Source organism: Eretmochelys imbricata, chromosome 2 (assembly GCF_965152235.1).
Source record: "Eretmochelys imbricata isolate rEreImb1 chromosome 2, rEreImb1.hap1, whole genome shotgun sequence".
NCBI classification, from domain to species: domain Eukaryota; kingdom Metazoa; phylum Chordata; order Testudines; family Cheloniidae; genus Eretmochelys; species Eretmochelys imbricata.
Window position 1 is genome coordinate 261,992,401 of NC_135573.1, and position 23,178 is coordinate 262,015,578.

Genomic DNA, 23,178 nt, shown 5'->3' on the forward strand with positions numbered 1-23,178 from the left:
TTAACCACCTTGTTCAAACTAAGATAAGGCTTATTTTCAGATCTCACATTAAGTTACTGCTTAGAAGTATGACAAGGGGTAGATTAAAATCCAGTGAGCAACCCCTACTGGATATCAGCAAATTTAAGGCCTAACACCTCCCTGAGAGGATTCTTTACTGCTCTGGCAGAAAGGTGACCCATAGTTACAGGTCAGGCAGTGATGCAACTCGGCATACCACAAATCACTGAAATCTTTAAATCAAGAGTAGATGTTTTTCTAGTAGATCTGCTGTAGGAATTATTTTGGGGAGTTCTATGGCGTGCGTTATACAGGAGGCCAGTCAAGGGGATTCCAAGGCTGGAAGGGATCATTGGGATCTATGAATAATACTAGTGCAAGTTTCAGGAAACACTTTATTCGACAAGTATTTCTTTATGATTCTACGAAGGTGATCAAATAAACAGCAAGACATAAAAACATGAAATAGTTAAGAGATTTTATTCTAATAGCTTTAATTACAGTGCTTGTTTGTCAAAATGAAAACTGAAACAAGTATACAAAACAGTTTGATTACTAATTGTGTATTGAAAGCATAAAGGTTTCCGCAACACTAAACAAACCAGTTCTGATAGTTCCCCAAGTTTAATGTTTTCAACAGCTCCAGCTTCTTCAGTGTTTATCAAAATACAAAAGAAAAAAGTAAAGAGATCTTTTTCTGATGGCAAATCTGAACCTTGCAGTATGAGGGATGCCCAGGGTTTTCACACATATACAGATATGGGATTGTTCCAAAATGGGATTGAATACTTCTAGAATGGAATGATTCTCCAGACTCTCATGCTTTTTTCTAGACACTATACCTAGATGTTTGGTGAATTGTTCATGGCATTTCTTATTTACGTACAGTACTTTCCGACTATAGAGCTTAGGACTGACGTAGGCTGTGCTTTCTGTGGAAAGGTTTTGCCTTCTGGAGTGGTTTACACACAAGAAAAGTACAAAACACTTCACATAGGATGTAAGAGGTTAAAAATGTGACCCTCCCAGAAATTATTCAAGTCTGATGGAAGATCACAATATCAACCTTATCTGAAGCAAAACACAGAGGTTTAAGCTGTATGAACAAATTTTCAAACTGCTCTAAACCAGTTCAAACAAACCTTTGAACACACATGCTATGAACTACAGAAAGATCCAGAGATCTAGCAGTTACATGGATCTGTATTTTAATCAGATGAAGCTTGGTTTCATTTCTGCATGGCCATGTCAAAGGACTTAAAAATCACTGGTATTCAAACTGGAATCACAGAAATTATGTCCAACATACTTCTTATGTGCTCAAGTGTTTTACTTTTCTGTAGCTTTTTAAAAAATAGAGCATTCAGGTTAAAAACCAACCACCAAAATGGATCTCAACACAGATCTCACAATCCAACAGGGACAGTATTCAGCTCTATTGCACATTGACTACTGGCAACCCATATGTTAATCCGCTTAAATCCCTTCCCAGTACTAAACAGTGAGTTGATTCTTTACAATAAAAAAAGCTGAGTAATATTGCATAGGAGTACCAGAAACTGCCTCATTGGAAACAAAAACTATTTACATTAAATAAGAAACCTAACTGTTTTCAGGCTTGTATTTGCCACATTTACAGCATGGTGCAACACACACTGTGACAAAAGTAATGAAAACAGCTTCCGGCACTCAATACCACAAAGTAGCACAGTTTGCCACATTAGAGTAAAGCGAAGGGCGAAGAGGAGGAAATAAAAGGGAGGGGAGGAAAAAGAGGGAAGAGGAAGTTTTATGGTTTCATTTCTGGTTTCGGAGCTGATTGGACAACCAGTCCAGTCCTTCATAGAGACCATCTCCACTCGTGGCACAGGTTGCCTGGATATACCAGCTCCTGTGGCGAAGAGAATGGAGTCCAAGTTTGTCTGTAATTTCTGCTGCATTCATTGCATTAGGGAGGTCCTGAATGTGGGAAAACAAGAAAGTCATTTTCCACTTAGAAAAATCCTTTACATATTTCAGTTCAAGTGTTCACATATGAGAAGGTACGAAACCAAGTAATACTTCAATGAACACCAGAAGTATTTGCATAACACCTTCGTATGTAACTATCCTAACTCAATGTGAGTTTTCAGAAAAATTTGACACAAGTCAATGAAAAGTATTTATTTCATCCTATGAATGAAACTGCCCCAAAGTACTGTATTGTATAAGAAAAAGGAAGCTGGTGATGCAGAACTGAAATGCAGAATTCATTTTATTAAATGGAAAAGCAAGGATATCTAAAGATTTACCTTTTTAATTAAATTAGCAGTTACATTTTAATTTAGCAATTTTAAAGAATTTAAATTACACCTTTGAAAATCTCTGCTCGCCGGTTAAGATTCTGCTTTCTCTCAGCTGTAGATTAAAAGTAACAGCTTTCTGTTTAATCTTTTAACTTTGGTAATGTGCTTTTTAAAAAAGAGAATCTCACAGTCGGATCAAATTAGAAAAAGGGGTGGAACTCTATTCAAGCTGTCTACAATTCTGTAATTGCTGGATGCTTCTGCTAAGGGATCAGCAGCAAAATGGTTAATGCTGACATTTAAACTCACTAAGGGCTTGTCTACACTACCACGCAGGGTTGATCTAAGATATGCAACTTCAGCTATGTGAATAGTATAGCTGAAGTCCATGTACTTAGATCTACTTACCACGGTGTCTTCACTGCGGTAAGTCAACAGCTGACACTCTCCTGTCAACTCCGCTTGCACTCCTCATTCTGGTGGAGTACCGGAGTTGACAGGATAGTGCTCAGCAGTCGATTTATCGCATCTAGACTAGATGCGATAAATCGACTGCCGGTGGATTGATCGCTGCCCGCCAATCCAGCGAGTAGCGTAGACAAGCCCTAAGATTCAGAATTAACATGAACTGAGATAAGACAGCTCACACTTCAGGGCTATTGTTTCAGGCCATCTGGGAGACCTCACAATGTCAGCTCCCATTTAGTCACGAGGTTCTCTTCACAGCTGAGGAAACGGGATTTTTCTGAAAAAACTTGAAGTGCAGTTCTGACGAGCAGGTACATAAATAGCACTCTTAACAGCTCTGCTCCCTGCCTACCTTCAGTCTTGCCTGAAGACTTTAACAATGACTACTTATTGCTTTTAATGGCTGTAGCCAATAAAACTGAGTCAACTGAATTCTATTCTTACACACAGAAAAGTTAATTAGTTGCATGTGTTCAAATTTGCAATACAGTTACATGAGTTTTAAGGAGGACCTAATCTAGACCAAGCCATGCACTACTGGTGGTGATGCATGAGACAGAAAACCCAGCTAGACTGAGTCTATGGAGAGCTTGCAGAGCTTGCCATTCAATTTTTTTTTTTTTTAAAGGGATACCACAAAGGCAGTCAACTGACAGAATTTTTGTATCTATTACAAGGGACACCTAAATTTACCATAACTAATGAATTAGATAACCTATCTTCAGGTTACTGTATGCTTTGGCAGTATTTATTTATAGTCAGTTTCCTGACTGCATGGGGAAATTCAGACAGGTGCAATAGCAGAATACTTTTAAATTAACTTAAGTTAAGTTGGCAGCATTCTTTACTAGCAAGCTGAGAATTTGGTATGGAAATTAGTGTGACAAAAATATGAAGATTTATGATGTCACTTTGATGGAGTCAGTTTTCAGAGAAGGACCCACACTTTAAATTCAGCTGAAGCCTGTGGAGCTACAGATCAGTGTCAATATGGTATTCTACTGAGTGCCCTTTCAGTCTCTCACTAAGGAATGTTGAAGACTGCCATATCGCAGTGTACCAAACATTTTTACACAACTATTTCATGACTCTTCAGAATTTTTTTTTTTAAATAGAAGCCTTTAACTCATACCTGTTTGTTAGCAAACACTAGTAAGACAGCATCTCTCAGCTCATCTTCTGCCAACATTCTCATAAGCTCTTCTCTGGCCTCATTCACTCGTTCTCTGTCATTACTGTCAACCACAAAAATCAAGCCTATAAAACAAAAACAATCATTACAAAAAACCCAACTAGCTGCACACCAGAAATTCTCCTTTTAAAAAAATCCTAGTTTTTTTTCAGGTCGGGGTGGGGGGAAGGGTTGGGGAACAATCAAGTATTTTGAAGTTTTAACAGAAGATAAAGCAAACAGCTTATCGATACGTACGTACCACTTTGTGTGTCTCTAGCTACTAGAACGTCTTTTGTCTGAGATAATGACAAATCCCAGCAAATGCTGACTATGCATAGATTTTCTCCCAATTTTGGACCAAGAACAGATTTCAAATCACACACACACACACAACTAAAACTACAAAAATATTTTCACACAGTGTAAGTTCTCTTAAAGAATTGTTATAGGGCAGGAGAGTTGCTACAAGACTTGTATTTTACATGCTTTAACATCAATTCCTCTAGTTATCTCATGTCCTTCACGCCTGGTTTTATGTTAGCTCTGTAGTAGATGACAAGTACTTAAAAAGGAGCATATTTTCTCCATTAGTTTAAAAGCAGATTTTCAACTCTTCCAGAGGAAAGAATTCTGAACCCTGGTTTTGACAGGCAAGCAAAACAGCTGATTCTCAAGTGTTTTAAAGGAGCAACTGTTGTCATTTTTACATCTACGTTAATCTAATTTGGGAACTGAAACAAACACACTGAAGTTTTGGATTGGTACCCACTTACCAAACCCTTGAATGGACAGTTTTTTGATGCTTTGGCTTATGTTTTCATGTAGTAAGCAATTCAGGAAAAAAAAAAGTTTAACACACACAAGTTTCTTTACTATAGATAGTCATTTAACTGAGGACCCACCTTGTGTATTCTGGAAATAATGGCGCCAGAGAGGTCTGATCTTATCCTGACCACCTACATCCCACACTGTGAAGCTAATGTTCTTGTATTCTACTGTTTCTACATTGAAACCTGAAATAGAAATGGTGACAAAAAAAATTGATCAAGCAGGAAAATATATACTACTGTCTCCAATTCATGCTCAGAAGTAACCATAAAAGACAAGTATATGAAGTTGAATTTAGATGCTTTCACACTTTTCCTCTCAAGACCTCAACATGGTTAAGAGCTGTTTCTCTTACCTTCTGAAGTCCCCTAAAAATAGACAGTAATGAGTGTGTATGAATGGCTCCTCAACCGAAACTTCTGCGGCTGGAACTGTAAGAGGAACTAAAAGGACTTTTAAATATATTCCTTCCTACCTTACCTTCAGATTTTATTGATTTGATTCTAACCTCTGACCATTCCATCTCCCCAGAAGAGCCACTCTGTTTTTCCACCCCTACCCCCCCCAAATGATTCATGTTTGTGGTGCCCTTAGCATAGAAAAGTTAGACAAACTTCCCCAGCCTATTAAAAGTTGCTCCACACACTGGCCAGAAGGAAGGAATGGAATTAAAAGCAGCCATATGCTAAGTTCTCTGTAAACTGTGCGGCCACATGGCAGGCTATCAAGGGCCATGCAAGTGTGCAACCACAGGGGCCCTAGACTGGAGAGGTGCCTCTCCCCTGGCCCTAGCCCCGGAGCTGCCGCGGCCGGGAAAAGGTGCCTCTCCCCTGGCCTGCTGCAGCAAGATAGGGCATGGGGGCGTGGGGGGGGGGGGGGGAAGAGGGAAAGAAAGGTCCTTCCCCTCCACCGCAGCCTGCACCCCAACCCCCTCATCCCTAACCAGAGCCCCCCTGCACCCCAACTCCCTGCCCCAGACCTGAGCCCTGTTCCACACCCCAACCCTCTGCAACCTGCACCCCAACCCCCAGCCCTCTCCCCACTGCATCCCAACCCTCTGCCCCCTCCCACACTCTGAACCACTGGGCCCCACCCCCGCCACACATCACCTCCATATTGGTGCACACAACAAAATTCATTCCGCACATGGATGTAAAAAATTAGAGGGAACATTGGTCATAGGTTCTCTTCTCCTCCCAGGCCTAAAGAGGTAACTGCTTCCACCCCAACCCTTCAGAGGTGAAGTGTCACTAGAGCCAAGTCAGGATGCAGCACTGCAACCGAGCCATGAAACCAGCAAAGCACATGACGGACTCAAGACACCGAAGTATGTGAACAATGTGCCACAGGGACCAGAATCTCAAAATGGTTAAAAAAGCAAGCAAAATGTAAATATCTTACCTATAGTAGGGATAGTAGTTACTATTTCACCAAGTTTAAGTTTGTACAAAATAGTGGTCTTTCCTGCAGCATCCAGACCAACCATAAGAATACGCATTTCTTTTTTGCCAAAAAGGCCTTTGAAGAGGTTAGCAAAAATATTTCCCATGCTTGAAATATGGTGTTCCCGCACTGGCCAATGAAATCTAGAGAGAAGAAATTCAAGACAATTAAAACATAAGAATGGTTATATTGGGTCAGACCAATGGTCCATTTGGCTCAATATCCTGTCTTCTAACAATGGCTTCACAGGAAATGAACAGAACAGGGCAGTAATTGAGTGATCAATCCCCTGTTGTTCAGCCCCAGATTCTGCCAGTCAGAGGCTTAGGGACACCCAGAACACGGGGTTGTGTCCCTGACAATCTCAGCTAGTAGCCATTGATGGACCAATCCTCTGTCAACTTATTCAATTCTTTTTGGAACCCAGTTATACTTTTGGCCTCCACAACATCCCCAGCAATGAGTTCCACAGGTTAACTATGCACTGTGTGAAGTAGTACTGCCTTATGTTTTTTTTAAGCTTGCTGCATATTAATGTCAGTGGGTAATCCCTGATTCTTGTGTTCTGTGAAGGGGTAACTAGCACTTCCTAATTCATTTTCTCCACACCAGTCATGATTGTATAAGCCTCTATCATAACCCCCTTAGTCATCTCTTCTAAACTGAACAGTCCCAGTCTTTTAATCTCTCCTCACATAGAAACTAATAATTTTTGTTGCCCTTCTCTGTATCTTTTTTGAAACGGGGTGACCAGAACTGCATGCAGTATTCATGGTGTGGGCGTACCATGGATTCATCTAGTGGCATTATGATATTTTCTGTCTTATTACCTATCCTTCTCCTAATGGTTCCTAATATTGTTTGCTTTTTTGACTATCATCACACATGGAACAGATGTTTTCAAAGACCAACCTAGGATGACTCCAAGATCTTTGAGTGGTAACAGCTAATTAAAACCCCATTTTATATGTACAGTTGAGATGTTTTCCAAAGTGCATTACTTTACATTTATCAACACTGAATTTCACCTGCCATTTTGTTGCCCAATCACTAAGTTTTGTGAGATCCTTTTGTAAATCTTCCCAGTCAGCTTTTGACTTAGCTATCTTGAGTAATTTTTATTGTCTGTAAATCTTTGCCACCTCACTGTTTCTCTTTCCAGAAAGTTTATGTATTGAACAGCACTGGTTCATGTACAGATCCTCGGGGGACTCTGCTATTTACCTCTCTCCACTGTGAAAACCATTTATTCCTAACCTTTGTTTCCTATTTTTAACCAGCTACTGATCCATTAAAAGACCTTTCCTCTTATCCCATGAGTGCTTACTTTGCTTAAAAGCCGTGGAGACTGACTTTGTCAAAAGCTTTCTAAAAGTCCCAGTACACCATATTCACTGGCTCACCCTTGATACATTTGCAGACACCCTCAAAGAACTCTAACAGATTGGTGAGACATAATTTCCCGTTATACAAGCCACACAGACTCTTCTCCAGCATACTGATCCATTTATGTGTCTGACAATTTTGTTCTTTACTCTATTTTCAACCCATTTGACTGGTACTGAAGTTAGGCTTACCGCCTTGTAATTGCCAGGACTGTCTCTGGAGCCTCTCTTAAAAATTTGCATTATGTTAGTATCCTCCAGTCATTTGGTACAGAGGCTGATTTATGCAAAAGGTTACATACCACAATTAGTAGTTCTGCAATTTCATATTTGAGTTTCTTCAGAACTCTTGGGTGAAAACCATCTGGTCTTATGTACAAGTTACTGCATGTATAACTACTGACAACATTCTTCATAGTAACATGGGCTAAGAACAGCTATAGACTAGCAGCTGAACACAAATTCTAACAAAAGCTGTCAGGAGCTCATGGTCTTTTCAGGATTTTAAAAATGCACTGGATACAGATTAGTGGTTTTTTTAAACTGTTTTGCCTAACTATGGAAAATGCAAGGACTTTGACAAATGGGGGAAAAGGTAGTCCTAATTATAAGATAGCTACCATAAGTAGTCCTGAATCTTTTGTTAGTGTGCTTATGCTATATCTTTCAATTACTGACATACTCAGCATCACCATCCTTTTCCAATGCTGAAAAGTTATACAAAAGCTAAGTATTAATTTTTAGTGAAAGAAAACATTGAAGTGTACGTGATTTATCAACATGAACAACACACTTGACTACTTCATCGTGCCTCAACGCTTTGTGTGGGTTACTCATAGCACATATATTACCTCAAAATGATAAATATACCATTCACTCTAAGCTGACTAAAAGATGTTAAGACCTGGGCTGCCTTTTTATTTTTATTTTTTTTTAAAAAACACAAACACTACTCTGTTCACTAAACAAAGACATGGGAAGTGACAAATCCCCGACACAGCCCATCATGCTTGCCTGCTCTTTAACAGTTGCTTCCCTCCTCACCAGCGGATTGATTTATACGAGGAAGCCAATTTGCAGTGTGAACAACATACTGGTTGAGGCTTTGCTAAACACCAAACCCGCATCTTTGAGACAGAATCTTCTCAAAAGTAGATCAACTGGTTTTATTGAAACTTCCTAGGAGATATCATTGACTGTTGGTCGAGATTGGGTACGCAAAAGTATCAGTCAAAAGGACAATATGAGAAAATGGTGGTGGTGTTAATCATTCTACTCTAATCCTATCTACAAGTGAGCACTGAAGTTGCGATGAAAGCGGAAGACCAAAAAAATAGCTCAGAATATGATTCTTTAGGATTTGAGGAAACTAGTGCTCTGAAACTGTTAAAATATAAGACAGTTTTAACAGATATCTGCTTTTCTACTTTTAAGTCCTGACCCACAGGGTTACATTTTCAGCAAAAGCTTTGCAGTTCACCTATGTAACTGACACACCGCTATATTTCCATTAAAAGGTACATTATGTTGCTATCAGCAAATTCAGTACTATACTCTAATGATATGCAGTGTTGTAGCTGTGTGGGTCCCAGGATATTGGCGAGACAAGGTGGGTGAAGTATTATCTTTTATCGGACCAACCTTGTCTCCCTCAACAACAGAAGTTGGTCCAATAAAAGATTACCATGTCATTCTAGGGATAGGAATTATTGCCGTTTATGGCAACAAAAAATTATTCTTTTCTAACAAATATCACTGTATGTTGCATTCAATTGAAAACAGCATCCAAGACAAATTTTACCAGAGAGAAAGGGTAAGAACTTAAGGGCATTTAAAAACAAAAGCTTAACATTTTTTATGTTCCTTAACTAGTAGATGGTGACACTGCATTACATTGAACTGGTGACATAATTCACTTTGTTACTGTTTTGCCTGGAAACTGAGGTCTCAAATGTACATTGATATATGCAGAAATGACCATCACGAATGGAAAAGTTAACTTAAAATTAAGGTATACATTTTCGAACAAAAAAGGCAGCAGGAATATATAGTCATAAACGGCATGATTTTTAGAGGATTTCTGTTTACTACAATAAGCCAAATTCTTTATATAATATGATGTGTACTCTGTTAACACATTACCAATTAATCGGTCATCTGAAAGTTTACTGCACATGTGCAGTAAGCAAGGGAGACTTAAGACTGTCCCTCGAATTTAAGAAACTCTTAAGATAGTCCATGTCACAGAACTCAATTTCCTTTTGATGACTAAAACATGTCAGTTATTACACTTCCCCACCCCCAAAATACTTAGCAATGAGTAATGCAAAGAGACCAGAATCTACCTTGAGTTGTTTAGCAATGTGTTAAGAATAGTATAGTTTCGCTGCAAAACTCACTGAAGGTTCTCAGCAATTATGTTCTTAAAAATGATGTTCTAGTCGATACATTTTTAACCAAAGTTTTAAAAATAATTGTGGAATTACTGAATATTACTGAAGCCAATATATAAATATCTGAAATTAGACTAAATATGACTCAGTGTAGCGCCCAAAAAAGATTTGCGCATCCCAGTGCCCTCTGTCAAAGGGATCCTTATTTAGTCTCAGAATGATCAAGAAGCTATCACTCTCTTTCACACAGAGATAGACTAAAGTTTAGGATCGGCAGAGTGGAATGCTTCTGTTGCACCACTGTCCATGTTTGTTTTCAGTCTCGAGGGCTGTCATTCTGGAATCTTTCACCAACATTTAATTCACTTAAGTTTAATAAGATGTGGCGTGGAAACTGTCTTTAGTGTTAGGTTTACTTCCAGTTAAAATTTGTTTTATTGTCATAGTTAAAAAGAGGTGCTTTCTCTTAAGATACCTTAATGCTTTCATATTCCTATAAAGCCAAAATATTGAGCTACTGGAGAGAACTGTAGTTCAACTTATGAATGTTGTATCACACAGAAAGATTATGGCATGACTCATTTGCAAAGGAATGCATTTCCTTCTTTCTAGAGCCCCCATTTCCTCAAAACACTGTCACCAGTCTTCAGACAAGAACAGGAGATGCCTCCTTTCGCAGCAGACAATGTCAATCCTTATTTGGTGAGGGCAGTGAATGACAGGAAGCATTCCACTGGGCAGGAGTGTGCTGCCTCCACAGCAGATCCTTATACCAGACTTAAAAAAAAGAGATTTGGACTTTATTTTGTTACATAGGCATTTATAACTACACCCCTGCTGGAGGGCTGAGTACCACCACCATTAGGCTACTTTACAAGCCCTGTAAAGAAGTGGAGTAAATTTTTAAAAAATATTTTACATGTTTAAAGACATAACTGAATTTAGGTTATGACTATCTTGACGGCAGCCATTTAAAATTGGATACTCAGTTAACATGTAGTTGAGATTCTTAATGTCTTCCCATGCCTCAAAAGAGGCATACAATCTGTGGTTGTCTTACAGTAACAAGTTTCTATGGGCAGGACTTCACTACCCGCTGATCCGGCGGGTAGTGATTGATCTACTGGGGAATCAATTTATCGCATCTCATCTAGACGTGATAAATCGATCCCCACACGCGCTCCCTGTCAACTCCGGAACTCCAGCTCGCGAGAGGGGGAAACGGAGTTGACAGGGGAGCGGCAGCAGTCGACTCGCCACCATCCTCACGGCCAGGTAAGTTGACCTAAGATACACCGACTTCAGCTATGCTATTCGTGTAGCTGAAGTTGCGTATCTTAGGTTGACCCCCCACCCCCGTGTAGACCAGGGCTATGTTTACATTTAAATTCCATTGCTACTTCCCCTCCACAAACTATGGAGACAGGAGGATTTTCTTTGAATTCTTTTGGTGGCAGATAAGTTTGTGCTCCCCATTTAAGCCTAAATTAGAACTATCATCCTCCTCAGTAGTTTTATGACATCCACCTTTCTATTCAACTTCAGATTTTTACACTTTTCACTATGTCTCCATTTTAAATGATCTTTTCTAGTGAATATAAACTTAGCTCCTCTCTCTCCTTGGATACAATGTATGCTTTACCACAATTGTTACCCAGTTCTGTGTCTTGTCCAATATTCTCTATAGCAGCACCCAAACTGTACACAATACGTGAGCATATAGCTGTAGTCCTTTTAATGTCATAAAAATATTTACCAATCTAGTTTTCATCTGTGTAAAAGTCAGAACTTGAAACATTTACTAGGCACCCATTAGACAGAAGCAAGACTTACCAGTAGCAATGCTCTATAGAGAAACCCAGCTACAAACCTGCGTTAATTATGCAATTCCTGGTGCTATTCCTGCTTGGGGTTTCTTTTGTATTTGCCTCTGGCTAGATGTCAGATAAACTTACCCCCTACCATGGCTGCTGGAAGGAGGGAAGCTTCTATTATTTTACGCCTCTTCCAGTCTCCAGTTCCTCTTTTGTCTCCTTCCACTAACTCATCTTCCAGTTTGTATCAATCAGCATAACTTCCATTCTCTCACCACCCTATAATCTCTCTCTCTCTTTTTTTTTTTTTTTTTTTTTTTTTAAAAGACAGGCTTTAGTGCTATTTTTACATATTATTGTTAATGGAAGAGATTCAGTCATGCCTTCTGTATCTTCATGTGTCTGTATAGCGCAAAGTATAACAGGGACGTAATTGTGACTGGGGCATCTCACACTACAGTAATATAAACTGTCTTCTAGTTCTTTCCCCTAACACATCTACTTATGAAGACCACCAGCCTAACTATTAACACTGACAATTTCTGAATAGCTATTCTCCACCCCATATGGCGAGACCCTTACCCAAAAAGGCCCATGAAAAGTATGTTTACATTGCAACTAAATATCCATGGCTGGCCCATGTCAGCTGACTTGGGCTCACTGGGCAGTTTAACTTCAGTATAGATGACTGGGCTGGAGCCCAGATGTCTACACTGCAATTAAACAGCCCTGCAGCCTGAGCTCCTTGAGTCAGTCAGCTGACACGGGCCAGCCACGCATATTTACTGTGTAGACATACCAGTGTCTTCTCATTCTCTTGCCTCTTCCAGATGTCTGGATGTGTGCCATTACGTGTCTTACTTGAGAAAAGGCAAACTATACTAAAGTGAGTCTTAACTACCCAATATATGGCCTATTCTTAAGTAAAGAATCTTCCTTTACTCCGGTTTTCTTTTCCCCTAACTCTAATAGAGACCCCAAATATTAACTCTGTTAACAGTCTGACAGTCCATGTGAAGCTAGTTTGGTGGTCTCTGTCTAGTTCCCAGTGCACAGGTATAACCTCCACAAGTAGTTCATCCAGGGCTTGTCTTCACGACAAAAAAGTTACCTTAATGTGGTTTATCCTTGTCTTCATATGCAGCCAAACCACATTCAGCACCACCCACTGTCAGCAATAGGCAGTTTTTGTACATAGGCAAGTCCCCAGCTAGCATCCTCAGAAGAGATGCAAGAGAATTAACAGATTCTGTTGTTCTATCACCTGTAAGGTACGGCCCTCCAGGTCAGGGTTGCTTTTACAGATTGAGCTGCTGCTAAATGTGCCAACCGCATTTTGTAGACATGACTGACATCCATGGAGGCTGAAACCTAGTACCATTCACCAGCTCTGAATATGCCTTTGCTACCCTTACTCCTGTTTTGCTGCTCATTAGGCCCAGCCCTGGACTACATACAAACTTATGTTGGTATAACTACATCCCTTAGGTGAAAATCCACACCCGAGTGCTGTAGTTATACGGACTAAACCCCTGGTGTAGACAAAATTATGTCAATGGGAGGGCTCCTCCCGTCAACTTAGCTATTGCCACTCAGGGAAGTGGCATACCTACACCGAAAAAGACGCTCTTCTGTGTCGTAGGTAGAGTCTTCACTAAGTGCTACCGGGGCAGCTGCATCGTTGTAAGTGTAGACAAGCCCTGAGCACTACAGAGCACACCCTTACTCTGATGTTGCATTCTATAGCACCTCCCATAAGGTTTGCACAGTGGCAGAAACCTGTTATTCAGGTTCAGTTAAGATGTTGCGTGCCACTGGTAAGCAGTAAGAGGAACAAAGACTCATTTCTGGGTAAGACTGCAAATTTATACCAGGAAGCACAATATATCTCAAACTTCAGGTACATTTCTAGCAAGTGATGTATCTTAGGTAAAGTCATAGCAAAGTTAAAATTAGAGTGACTGAGTCTTATAGTAATGCTTTTACTATGCAGAATTAATTTTAGAAGTTTGCTCAAGTGGTATATGGCACCATTGACAAATGTTAACCTTTAAGCATTACATTATCTAAAATAAAAGGGACATGACTAAAAGGTACGTTTAGTAGTGTTCTATACTTTAGCATCCGTACCAGTTTTAATAGCTTTTTATTTTACTTGCGTGCCTTTAGAAATTCAGTATGTTCCTCCTTTTGCTGCTTATATGCTATCCAATAGTTGTTGAATAAAGCCAGTCTACTAATTTTAATTCAAACTATGCTGTAAATAATCTGCCAAGAAAGGTGCGTATTTTTACTGATGTTTTAACTGGGATTTAAGATCTTTGAAAACTGGAATGCAGTCTTTTAGTCTTTCATGGCACAGTTCCATTTGGCCATGTACAACTGATTCAACTTTATTGACTAAATAAAAAAGCAATTGTGATGTAAGTCGCCATTTCCTGTAATTTCACACTGTTTTAACGAAAAGATATTGTAGAATGCGTTAAGGCAGGGGTTCTCAAACTGGGGGGTGCCAAGGTTATTACATGGGGGGGTCGCAAGCGGTCAACCTCCACCCCAAACCCCACTTTGCCTCCAGCATTTATAATGGCGTTAAATATGTAAAAATGTGTTTTTAATTTATTAGGGGGCGGTCGCACTCAGAGGCTTGCTATGTGAAAGGGGTCACCAGTACAAAAGTTTGAAAACCACTGTGTTAAGGCAATAGGGTGGGGAAAAACCTGGATATCCAACATCCTTCTGCCATTTTCACAATTTGAGTAGTAGAATGTTAAATGCAAAACCAAAATATTTACATCTGTGCTCCTCCATAACCACACTCACATGGAGCTTCAGCAGTAATTAAACTGGTGTTACACATGTCCACTGTTTCAAACCATGGCAAGAAAAGCTACTGGGCAGGAGTATAAGCATCTTGCTCACAAACTGTCTTCTACTACTGATGATGACCAACATAGAAAAGATGGAAAGGCACTGCTAGCAAATAAGACTGACTGCAGAAAAGCTTAATTCCCTACTTCAGAGTACAAACATGCCATGTCTGTTAAAGAGAAAGCAGCTGTAAGGAAGGCATTCTAAAGACTTGCTAAACCCTTAGCCAGCACTAGCAGTTTCAGCTGTTTTTCCTTTAGCTTTTTCTTCCAATAGCTACAACTGGTAAAGAGTATCATTAATGTACACACATTCTTGTGCACCATAACATGCTATTTACAATATAACTAGTTAAAATGCCTCCTTTGTATAAAATATCTGACCATATTGAAGCCAAAGCACTATTGGTCTGAAATGTAATATTAAACTTGTGATTTCAGATATGTATTTAAAATATTTTTCACAGCAGTCCTTTTCTCCATCCCCAACCGCCTATGTTAGCTTTCTTGTCAACAGTATAACCAAAATGTAATTCTAGAAACTGCTTCGTGTCCAAATGTTTTGCCAACTACTTAAATGCTTAATGGGCACGAATGACAGGTTTATGAACCAATTTCCGCCCCCCCCCCCCCCCAACATATCAAAGGCACTCTTCCTCATTGAAGACTAAGTAAAATTTATATTTGCATGGACTTATACGATGTGCTAACAAATGCACAGAGTAAAGAAACACAGTTTTACCCAACCTCTTTAGTTTTCCTTGGTGTGCCTTTGACCTGTAAAGTACTGTTTAGATGTTGGGTCATTTCTAACTTTCACAGGGATAAACCATCTTAGAAGTTTTAGTGCCAACGTAATCTAGCAGCATAGTATTTCACACCTGAAATGAATATATAGCCAATTAAACAAACCTGCATGCTTTCGTACTTGAAGAATGTTTCCTTTAGTTTAAAATGTTCTACTGCAGCAAATTTTAAAAATAGCTCCTGATCAGAATACTGTCAACTATGTAACTAAACACATGACTATTCAACAGTTATACCTAACTATTTGTAGAAGTTGTTTACTGGCCTTTCACCTATGAAGCAAAGGATGAAAGATGGCTAAATAGCAAGTAGTTGTCGCCAACCCAACGAATTCTTTGAAGCTGGAATAGTTTTGGATTTCTAATTTCTTCTACTGAAATCAAGACTACTACTTTCAAGATATTATTTACAGGACTAAAATTAAGCATAAGTTTTAGATATAGAAGTCATGTTAATTTTCAGAATTTTTAGTCTAAGTATGTATCATCATTGGCAATCTAACTTTCTATGAAGTCTTAGAATTAAAGATGAGTCATGTACAGAGTATTTAAAGATGAGCTACAAAACAAGAGATGGTATCATTTAATACTCTCACCATGATGTATTAAGACTACCTCTACACTCCTCCTCTGCCCTTCCACCAACAACTTGTTACAATATATTAAGCCCTCTGTTCTCTTTAATGGAGGTATTTGGTAAGATCTGTTGTGCATCTTAAATGGCTGATTGCACATAATGCCATAACCTGAGCGGCAACTTTCCCTATCTCCAACTGAAAGGGGTGGGATGCTGAGTTTGGAAAAGGAAGGAAAAACAGTTAAAAAGTTACAGTATCTTGGTTACTTACCAACCAACACAAGGAAAGCAGAGACCTGACATTCCTGATGTTTCTAACATAAAATAAACCATTCCTTCTGGAAAAAGCCAATTAAAAGCTGTCTATAAAGACATGGTACAGTAAAGGGAATTCTGTCTTTGCTTCACAGTTCAGCTTTAAGAATTCCCTTCTGTGCCCATTTGAAGTGATTCTTCTTCATAGTACCACAAGAGCCATCAAAATGTATTCTTTTCTTGCTAAGCATAACTGAAGATTGATCTAAATGTGGCTTTCATGTTCTCCAAGACTTTATGAACAGGGCACTCTACGAAACTAGATGAAGAGTCATGCAGAGCAGACAATGCCAGCCCCCAGATGGGCTGGATGAAAACATGTATACTGTAAGTTATTTTCAACCAAGAGTCGCAGCTAAGCCTTTTAAAAAAAACGTTGAGCGCCACAACAACTTCTCTGCCAAACTACCATACAAGAGCAGCTAAATATCAGGACCAAATAAATGCAATGTTGCAGGTGCTGAACACAGCTTGGCATGTCTTCAAATCAAGATGATGTTCTTCATTGACAGTAGATCTTACTTGCGACTTTGGCCACAGCTTCTCAATTGCTTCTGCACAAGAATGAAACATGACTCCTAAGGAACATGAGTTCACCTAAATTCCATCACATCTCTTCTGTCTGTTACAATTTAAGTAGACAGGTGAAAGTAAGTTCTGGGAAGAGACCTTCTTCACACTGTGTGTTCGTATGGCGCTTAGCATAATGGGGCCCCTATGTGCTACTGTAATAGAAATAAATAGGTGGGACATGCACATGAACAGTTAAATACTGCCCTAGTGCACTAAAGATTTAGTCATTCCTGCAGTAATGTGAACAGAAGTAGACTGCACAATGTTCTAGAACCCATGGAGACAAAAGGTGGACCATTTAACATTTTATTCAAAAGCCACATTAGTCTGGGGTTCTTGTTTTCAAGTTCAACCTAATGCACGAGAAGTAGTGATGCACTTCTAAGTTTCAAAAATAAAACCCTGAACCACGTTAAAATATTATGAACAGTTTGTGTATCAAGACAAAGAACAGGGATAACCCAATATTGTTTATCTAAAAAAAACAGATGAACAATTTAACATATTCCATAGTAATCCAGTAGGCTCTCAGCTTTTGGCAGCCCACATTTTTGCAAAGAGATGTTAAGTTTAGAGAGGCTCATTTGGATCATTACTTCTGTATCTTCCTTTAAAAAAAGGTTGGAAAAAATGGAAAGGAATTCACTCTACTGGAAGGAGTTAGACTACAATCATGAGATTTCTGGGCAGAAGCAGAAGGCTATTCTATTTTTTCCTTCTGGATGCCCCCAATTGCCTGAAAGAGGATGTCAGAGTTAAGTGTAGTCTCCTACCCAGTCAAGGCATATCTAAAGTAATTTGATTACAGCTTCATCTGCTTTCAAAAATGATGAAACCTAAGAACACTGTGCTCAGTCTAACCAGCAGAAAGTGTTAACTACTTCCACTTAAACAGAATGTGGCTCAGACTTACAATAGCAAAATACTTATGTAAGTTAAAACTGCTCAAGTTTTAAACTATGTCTGACATACTACCCCATCCCCATTCACTATACGAGTTCAACACTATGACTAGACTCACCCTAGATACTGTGAATAAATTCAAGTTAAAGAATAAATGAAACAAGAATGGTGGCTGACACTTGACCAAATCCAAGAGCCAATGCTCAACTGACTGTTTGGATCAAGATCAGCATATGAATAGGAATTATATTAGAATTGAGACATCAGCAAAAGTAATACCATATATTCACAATGTTTTCATGTATTAGAAACAAAAATGAAATTAGATACTTGCAAGCAGCAAGAAAAACTGCCGAATAATGCAGAAAAACAGCTGTTGTAGCAGGAAGCTGATTCAAAACTTTTGCCCATCAGTACAAGGAAGAGAATGATAGCTGGGGATAGTGGTAGCTGTATCACTAGTTCTACAGTCTCCACAAGAACAAGGCCTTCAACAGACGGGGCAGGGGGGAGGAGAGAAAGGAAATGGCTATGTGAGAGAGAGCTTACAGCAGCACAACTGCACCGATGGAGCTGCACCACTGTAAGCTCTCTAATGCAGTGGTCTCCAAAGTGGGGTGCGCGCAAGACCATCCCTGGGGCTCTCGCCGCTCCGTCTTCGGAGGCACGCCGGCGGCCGCTCGGCTCTCGCCGCTCCGTCTTCGGAGGCACGCCGGCGGCCGCTCGGCTCTCGCCGCTCCGTCTTCGGAGGCACGCCGGCGGCCGCTCGGCTCTCGCCGCTCCGTCTTCGGAGGCACGCCGGCGGCCGCTCGGCTCTCGCCGCTCCGTCTTCGGAGGCACGCCGGCGGCCGCTTTTTTTTTTTTTTCTTCCCCAGAGCTGGCCCTGGGGGTTCATGATTCAAAAAGTTTGGAGACGCCTGCTTTTATGTAACTGCTCTAAGCGGACAGGAGTCTCCTGTCCACTTAACTAATCCACCTCCAATGAGTAGCAGTGACTACGTCAGCAGGAACTCTCCTGCTGCCATAGTGCTGTCCACATTGGTGCTTAACTAGGCACGAGTTATGTTGCTCAGGGGGGTTGCCAATTCACACCACTGAGCAACGTAACGTATCTCGACTTAAGCTATAGTGTAGCCATAGACTATGCTGACCAAATATACCCACTGTAAAGAATCCAGAACACTAAAATACTCATGAGAATGACCTACTTGATAAAATATTTCATAACAGATGATGAAACTAAAGTGTGGTTCTACTCTGAAATGTAAATATTGTCATCTCAGTGATTTTCTACTGAGCAGCTTTGATAGAAAAAGTCATTTTACTTAACTCCCATCATTCCAAACTCAACCAATCTTGTCATCAAGATGGGTTTCCTTCCTTCTTCCACCAATTTATGTAATAAGGGTTCTGCATGGTAATTATGCCCTTAGTTGTACCCATGCAATTCTAGTACCTAGGGACAGTTTTACACAGGGGTAACAAACACAGTGAACAATTCTGCTGAGTCACAAAAAGGAACAGAATCCTGTCCATTCCTAACTCTGCTAGCTTCAAAGGCTAAGAAACTCTCCATTTTGTCAACAGACTCAACAAGTATGACTCAGACCTACACAAAGATCTATTGAGTAAGAATGTACCACTTTTATAGTCCCTTTTCAGATAAGAATTTTTTTTAAAAAACCAAACTTTGATAACTTTATACAAAGGGATTTGCTGATACAGACTGATGTTGAGATTAGTAACAGACACTATATCCAATTTAAGGTTATTGAATTAGGAACCCACAGCAAATAAGTGGACACCATGATCAGTCAAGCTACCTATTTATGGGTACAACTTACCCTGCACCTGATTTTTAAAGGTGTTTCTTAACCAGTGTCCATTGCTGTAGCACCCAAAGCTGCTGAGCAGGTAGAAGTGACATTTGTTTAAACCATCTCTTGGCTTTGCTGCTCTGCCAGCGCAGAAGTATCAGTAAGCATGGCAAATGAAGACAGTCAAGCCAGCCAAATGAAGAGCTTCAAGTCAGGTAAGTTTCTTCACCTTTTCATCCAGGGCTACCATTACAATAATGTCTTGGGGGAAGTAGTCAGCTCCCAAGCTTTGCAGCAATTATGGGTGTCCAGTAGAGGAAATAATGGCATCAAACCAATCCTCTAAGTACATTTTCAGAAAATCTCTTTCCTTCCATACCTACAAGCTTAACAGTATATATAATGGTACCGCTTTGAGTAGAAAGTCCACAAAGAAATAAAGAATATTTGGAGGAAAATTTAACTCCCTTAAAGGAAAGTTATGACAGGGAATACCCAAATTCAGATAAAAACCTTTTGGGTTATTAGAGTGGCAAAAACAGTAATAGAACTGTTCTGCTAAGTGACCTTGGACAAATCCCTCAACTTTAAGCTTTCAATTTCTCATCTGTACAACAGGGATAATAATGCTCTTCAAAGAGGTGTTGTGAGGCTCAGTGGTTGCACAGCAAAATTCAAAATATTACCTGAATAGTTAACATTTCAGCTATAGATTAAGCTGATGGATTCAAAATAAAACTTCTGCATACACTCAGTCAACCTGAAGAATTTGCTTTGGTAGGTACCAAGTGCCAGAGTGACAAAGTCAAATACTGTGACTGGATGATTTTGTGACAAAAGTTTTAATTATACTAAGATGGGGTAAATCCAATCATGCCTCATGACCAATGAATTCTATACTACTGGTGAGATGAATTGTGGGAGAGGGTTACCTTCCTGGAGTGTCATATATGGGCCACAGATAAAAGGCAGATGGGATTTTGTAGACCAAGAGCTAATCTGTTATAAGGAAGCCTTGCATGCAGAGTAGTGGAAGGCTGACTTACTGGGTCACCCACCCAAGCAGTTGAGACTGGAAAGAAATTTGTTCCAGGGTAAAGACAGCAACTGTACTCTTCACCATTTCATCCCATCACACAACCCAACCCAAGCACTACAAGAATTAAGCAATTATACCCTCAAACCTTTAATGAAGGCACACACATCCCAGATCACACTCCCAGAACTGGACAGTCATTAAATACCTAAAGCTAGCCAACGGTCCAAGAAAGAAAAATCCATATGCCCTGGGCCAGCTCCAAGTTACTCAGAGAGAGATTTGACCTGACCGCCCCCATCCAACTCCCCCACAGGGTGGAGGGGGGGCACGGCAGGGGGAGGATGTTGGATCTGTAGACCTGACATGGCCAAGGTTGTGGAGTTAGGTCTGTAGAGCTAGCCAGGCCAAGGTGGGAGATTCCGGACTGAGGACTGGGTCCCTAAAACTGGCTGGGCCGAAGTCGGGTGCCTAGGCCGGGCCCAGGCTGCGGGGGGGGGGGGGGGGGGAAGAGACGAGGGGGCAGGCAGGTCGGGTGCCTAGGCCGGGCCCAGGCTGCAGGGGGGGGGGGGGGGGAGGAGAAGAAGAAAAGGGGGCAGGCAGGTCAGGTGCCTAGGCCGGGCCCAGGCTGCGGGGGGGAAGAAAAGGGGGCAGGCAGGTCGGGTGCCTAGGCCGGGCCCAGGCTGCGGGGGGGGGGAGGAGAAGAGGGGGCAGGCAGGTCGGGTGCCTAGGCCGGGCCCAGGCTGCGGGGGGGGGGGGGGGGGGAAGAGAAGAGGGGGCAGGCAGGTCGGGTGCCTAGGCCGGGCCCAGGCTGCGGGGGGGGGGAGGAGAAGAGGGGGCAGGCAGGCCGGGTGCCTAGGCCAGGCCCAAGCTGCGGGGGGGGGGAGGAGAAGAGGGGGCAGGCAGGCCGGGTGCCTAGGCCAGGCCCAAGCTGCGGGGGGGGGGGGGGAGGAGAAGAGGGGGCAGGCAGGTCGAGTGCCTAGGCCGGGCCCAGGCTGCGGGGGGGGGAGGAGAAGAGGGGGCAGGCAGGTCGGGTGCCTAGGCCGGGCCCAGGCTGCGGGGGGGGGGGGGGGAGAGGAGGAGAAGAGGGGGCAGGCAGGTCGGGTGCCTAGGCCGGGCCCAGGCTGCGGGGGGGGAGGAGAAGAGGGGGCAGGCAGGTCGAGTGCCTAGGCCGGGCCCAGGCTGCGGGGGGGGGAGGAGAAGAGGGGGCAGGCAGGTCGGGTGCCTAGGCCGGGCCCAGGCTGCGGGGGGGGGGGGGGGGGGGAGGAGAAGAGGGGGCAGGCAGGTCGGGTGCCTAGGCCGGGCCCAGGCTGCGGGGGGGGGGGGGGGGAGAAGAGAGGGCAGGCAGGTTGGGTGCCTAGGCCGGGCCCAGGCTGCGGGGGGGGAGGAGAAGAGGGGGCAGGCAGGTCGAGTGCCTAGGCCGGGCCCAGGCTGCGGGGGGGGGAGGAGAAGAGGGGGCAGGCAGGTCGGGTGCCTAGGCCGGGCCCAGGCTGCGGGGGGGGGGGGGGGGGAGGAGAAGAGGGGGCAGGCAGGTCGGGTGCCTAGGCCGGGCCCAGGCTGCGGGGGGGGGGGGGGGGGGGGAGAAGAGAGGGCAGGCAGGTTGGGTGCCTAGGCCGGGCCCAGGCTGCGGGGGGGGAGGAGAAGAGGGGGCAGGCAGGTCGGGTGCCTAGGCCGGGCCCAGGCTGCGGGGGGGGGGGGGGAGGAGAAGAGGGGGCAGGCAGGTTGGGTGCCTAGGCCGGGCCCAGGCTGCGGGGGGGGGAGGAGAAGAGGGGGCAGGCAGGTCGGGTGCCTAGGCCGGGCCCAGGCTGCGGGGGGGGGGGGGGGGGGGAGGAGAAGAGGGGGCAGGCAGGTCGGGTGCCTAGGCCGGGCCCAGGCTGCGGGGGGGGGGGGGGGGAGGAGAAGAGGGGGCAGGCAGGTCGGGTGCCTAGGCCGGGCCCAGGCTGCGGGGGGGAGGAGAAGAGGGGGCAGGCAGGTCGGGTACCTAGGCCGGGCCCAGGCTGGGGCGGTGGGGGGGGCGTCCCGGGGTCGGGTCCCTAGGCCGGGTCGGGGAGGCGGGACTGGAACCCCACGCGGGCAGCGACCGTTTGAACCGCTCCCCGGACCCCTTCTCGCCGCTCCCCGGCCGCCCCACGCTCCCCCGGGAGGGGCGGCCCGCGCCGCGGCCTACTGGTGCCTCCCCTCCTGGGCAACACGCCGGTCCGCCCCCGCCGCTCCCGGCAGGCTGGGCCCCGCCGCTCCCCCACCCAGCGGCCTCCACCCCCAGGCCCGGGGCGCAGCCCGGCCGCCGGGGACGAAGGGCCCCAGGCCGCCGCGCGGGGCGGGAGGACATTGGGCCGGCGGCGCGAGGGGGATGTCGCCGCTTACCCGGCGCTGGCTGCCCCGGGCTCTGGGTCTCGTTCGGGCTCTCGCTCGGGGCCGGTTCCCTCCTGCGCTTCTCTCCCGCTCCCCGCCCAGGCTCACAAGATGGCGGCTGCGGGCAGCCACGTCAGTG

General features: G+C 43.3%; 1 protein-coding gene across 1 annotated transcript; it reads right to left on the minus strand.

The window, feature by feature from the left end:
- Positions 1 to 461: 461 nt before the first annotated feature.
- ARF1 (ARF GTPase 1) lies at positions 462 to 23,178 on the minus strand. Its single transcript, XM_077808467.1, has 5 exons — positions 23,052 to 23,178; positions 6,157 to 6,341; positions 4,830 to 4,940; positions 3,886 to 4,010; positions 462 to 1,959 (listed from the first exon to the last, which is right to left on the minus strand). The coding sequence occupies exons 2-5, from the start codon at positions 6,302 to 6,304 to the stop codon at positions 1,798 to 1,800; spliced, it is 546 nt and encodes a 181-aa protein (XP_077664593.1). The 5' UTR covers positions 6,305 to 6,341; positions 23,052 to 23,178; the 3' UTR covers positions 462 to 1,797.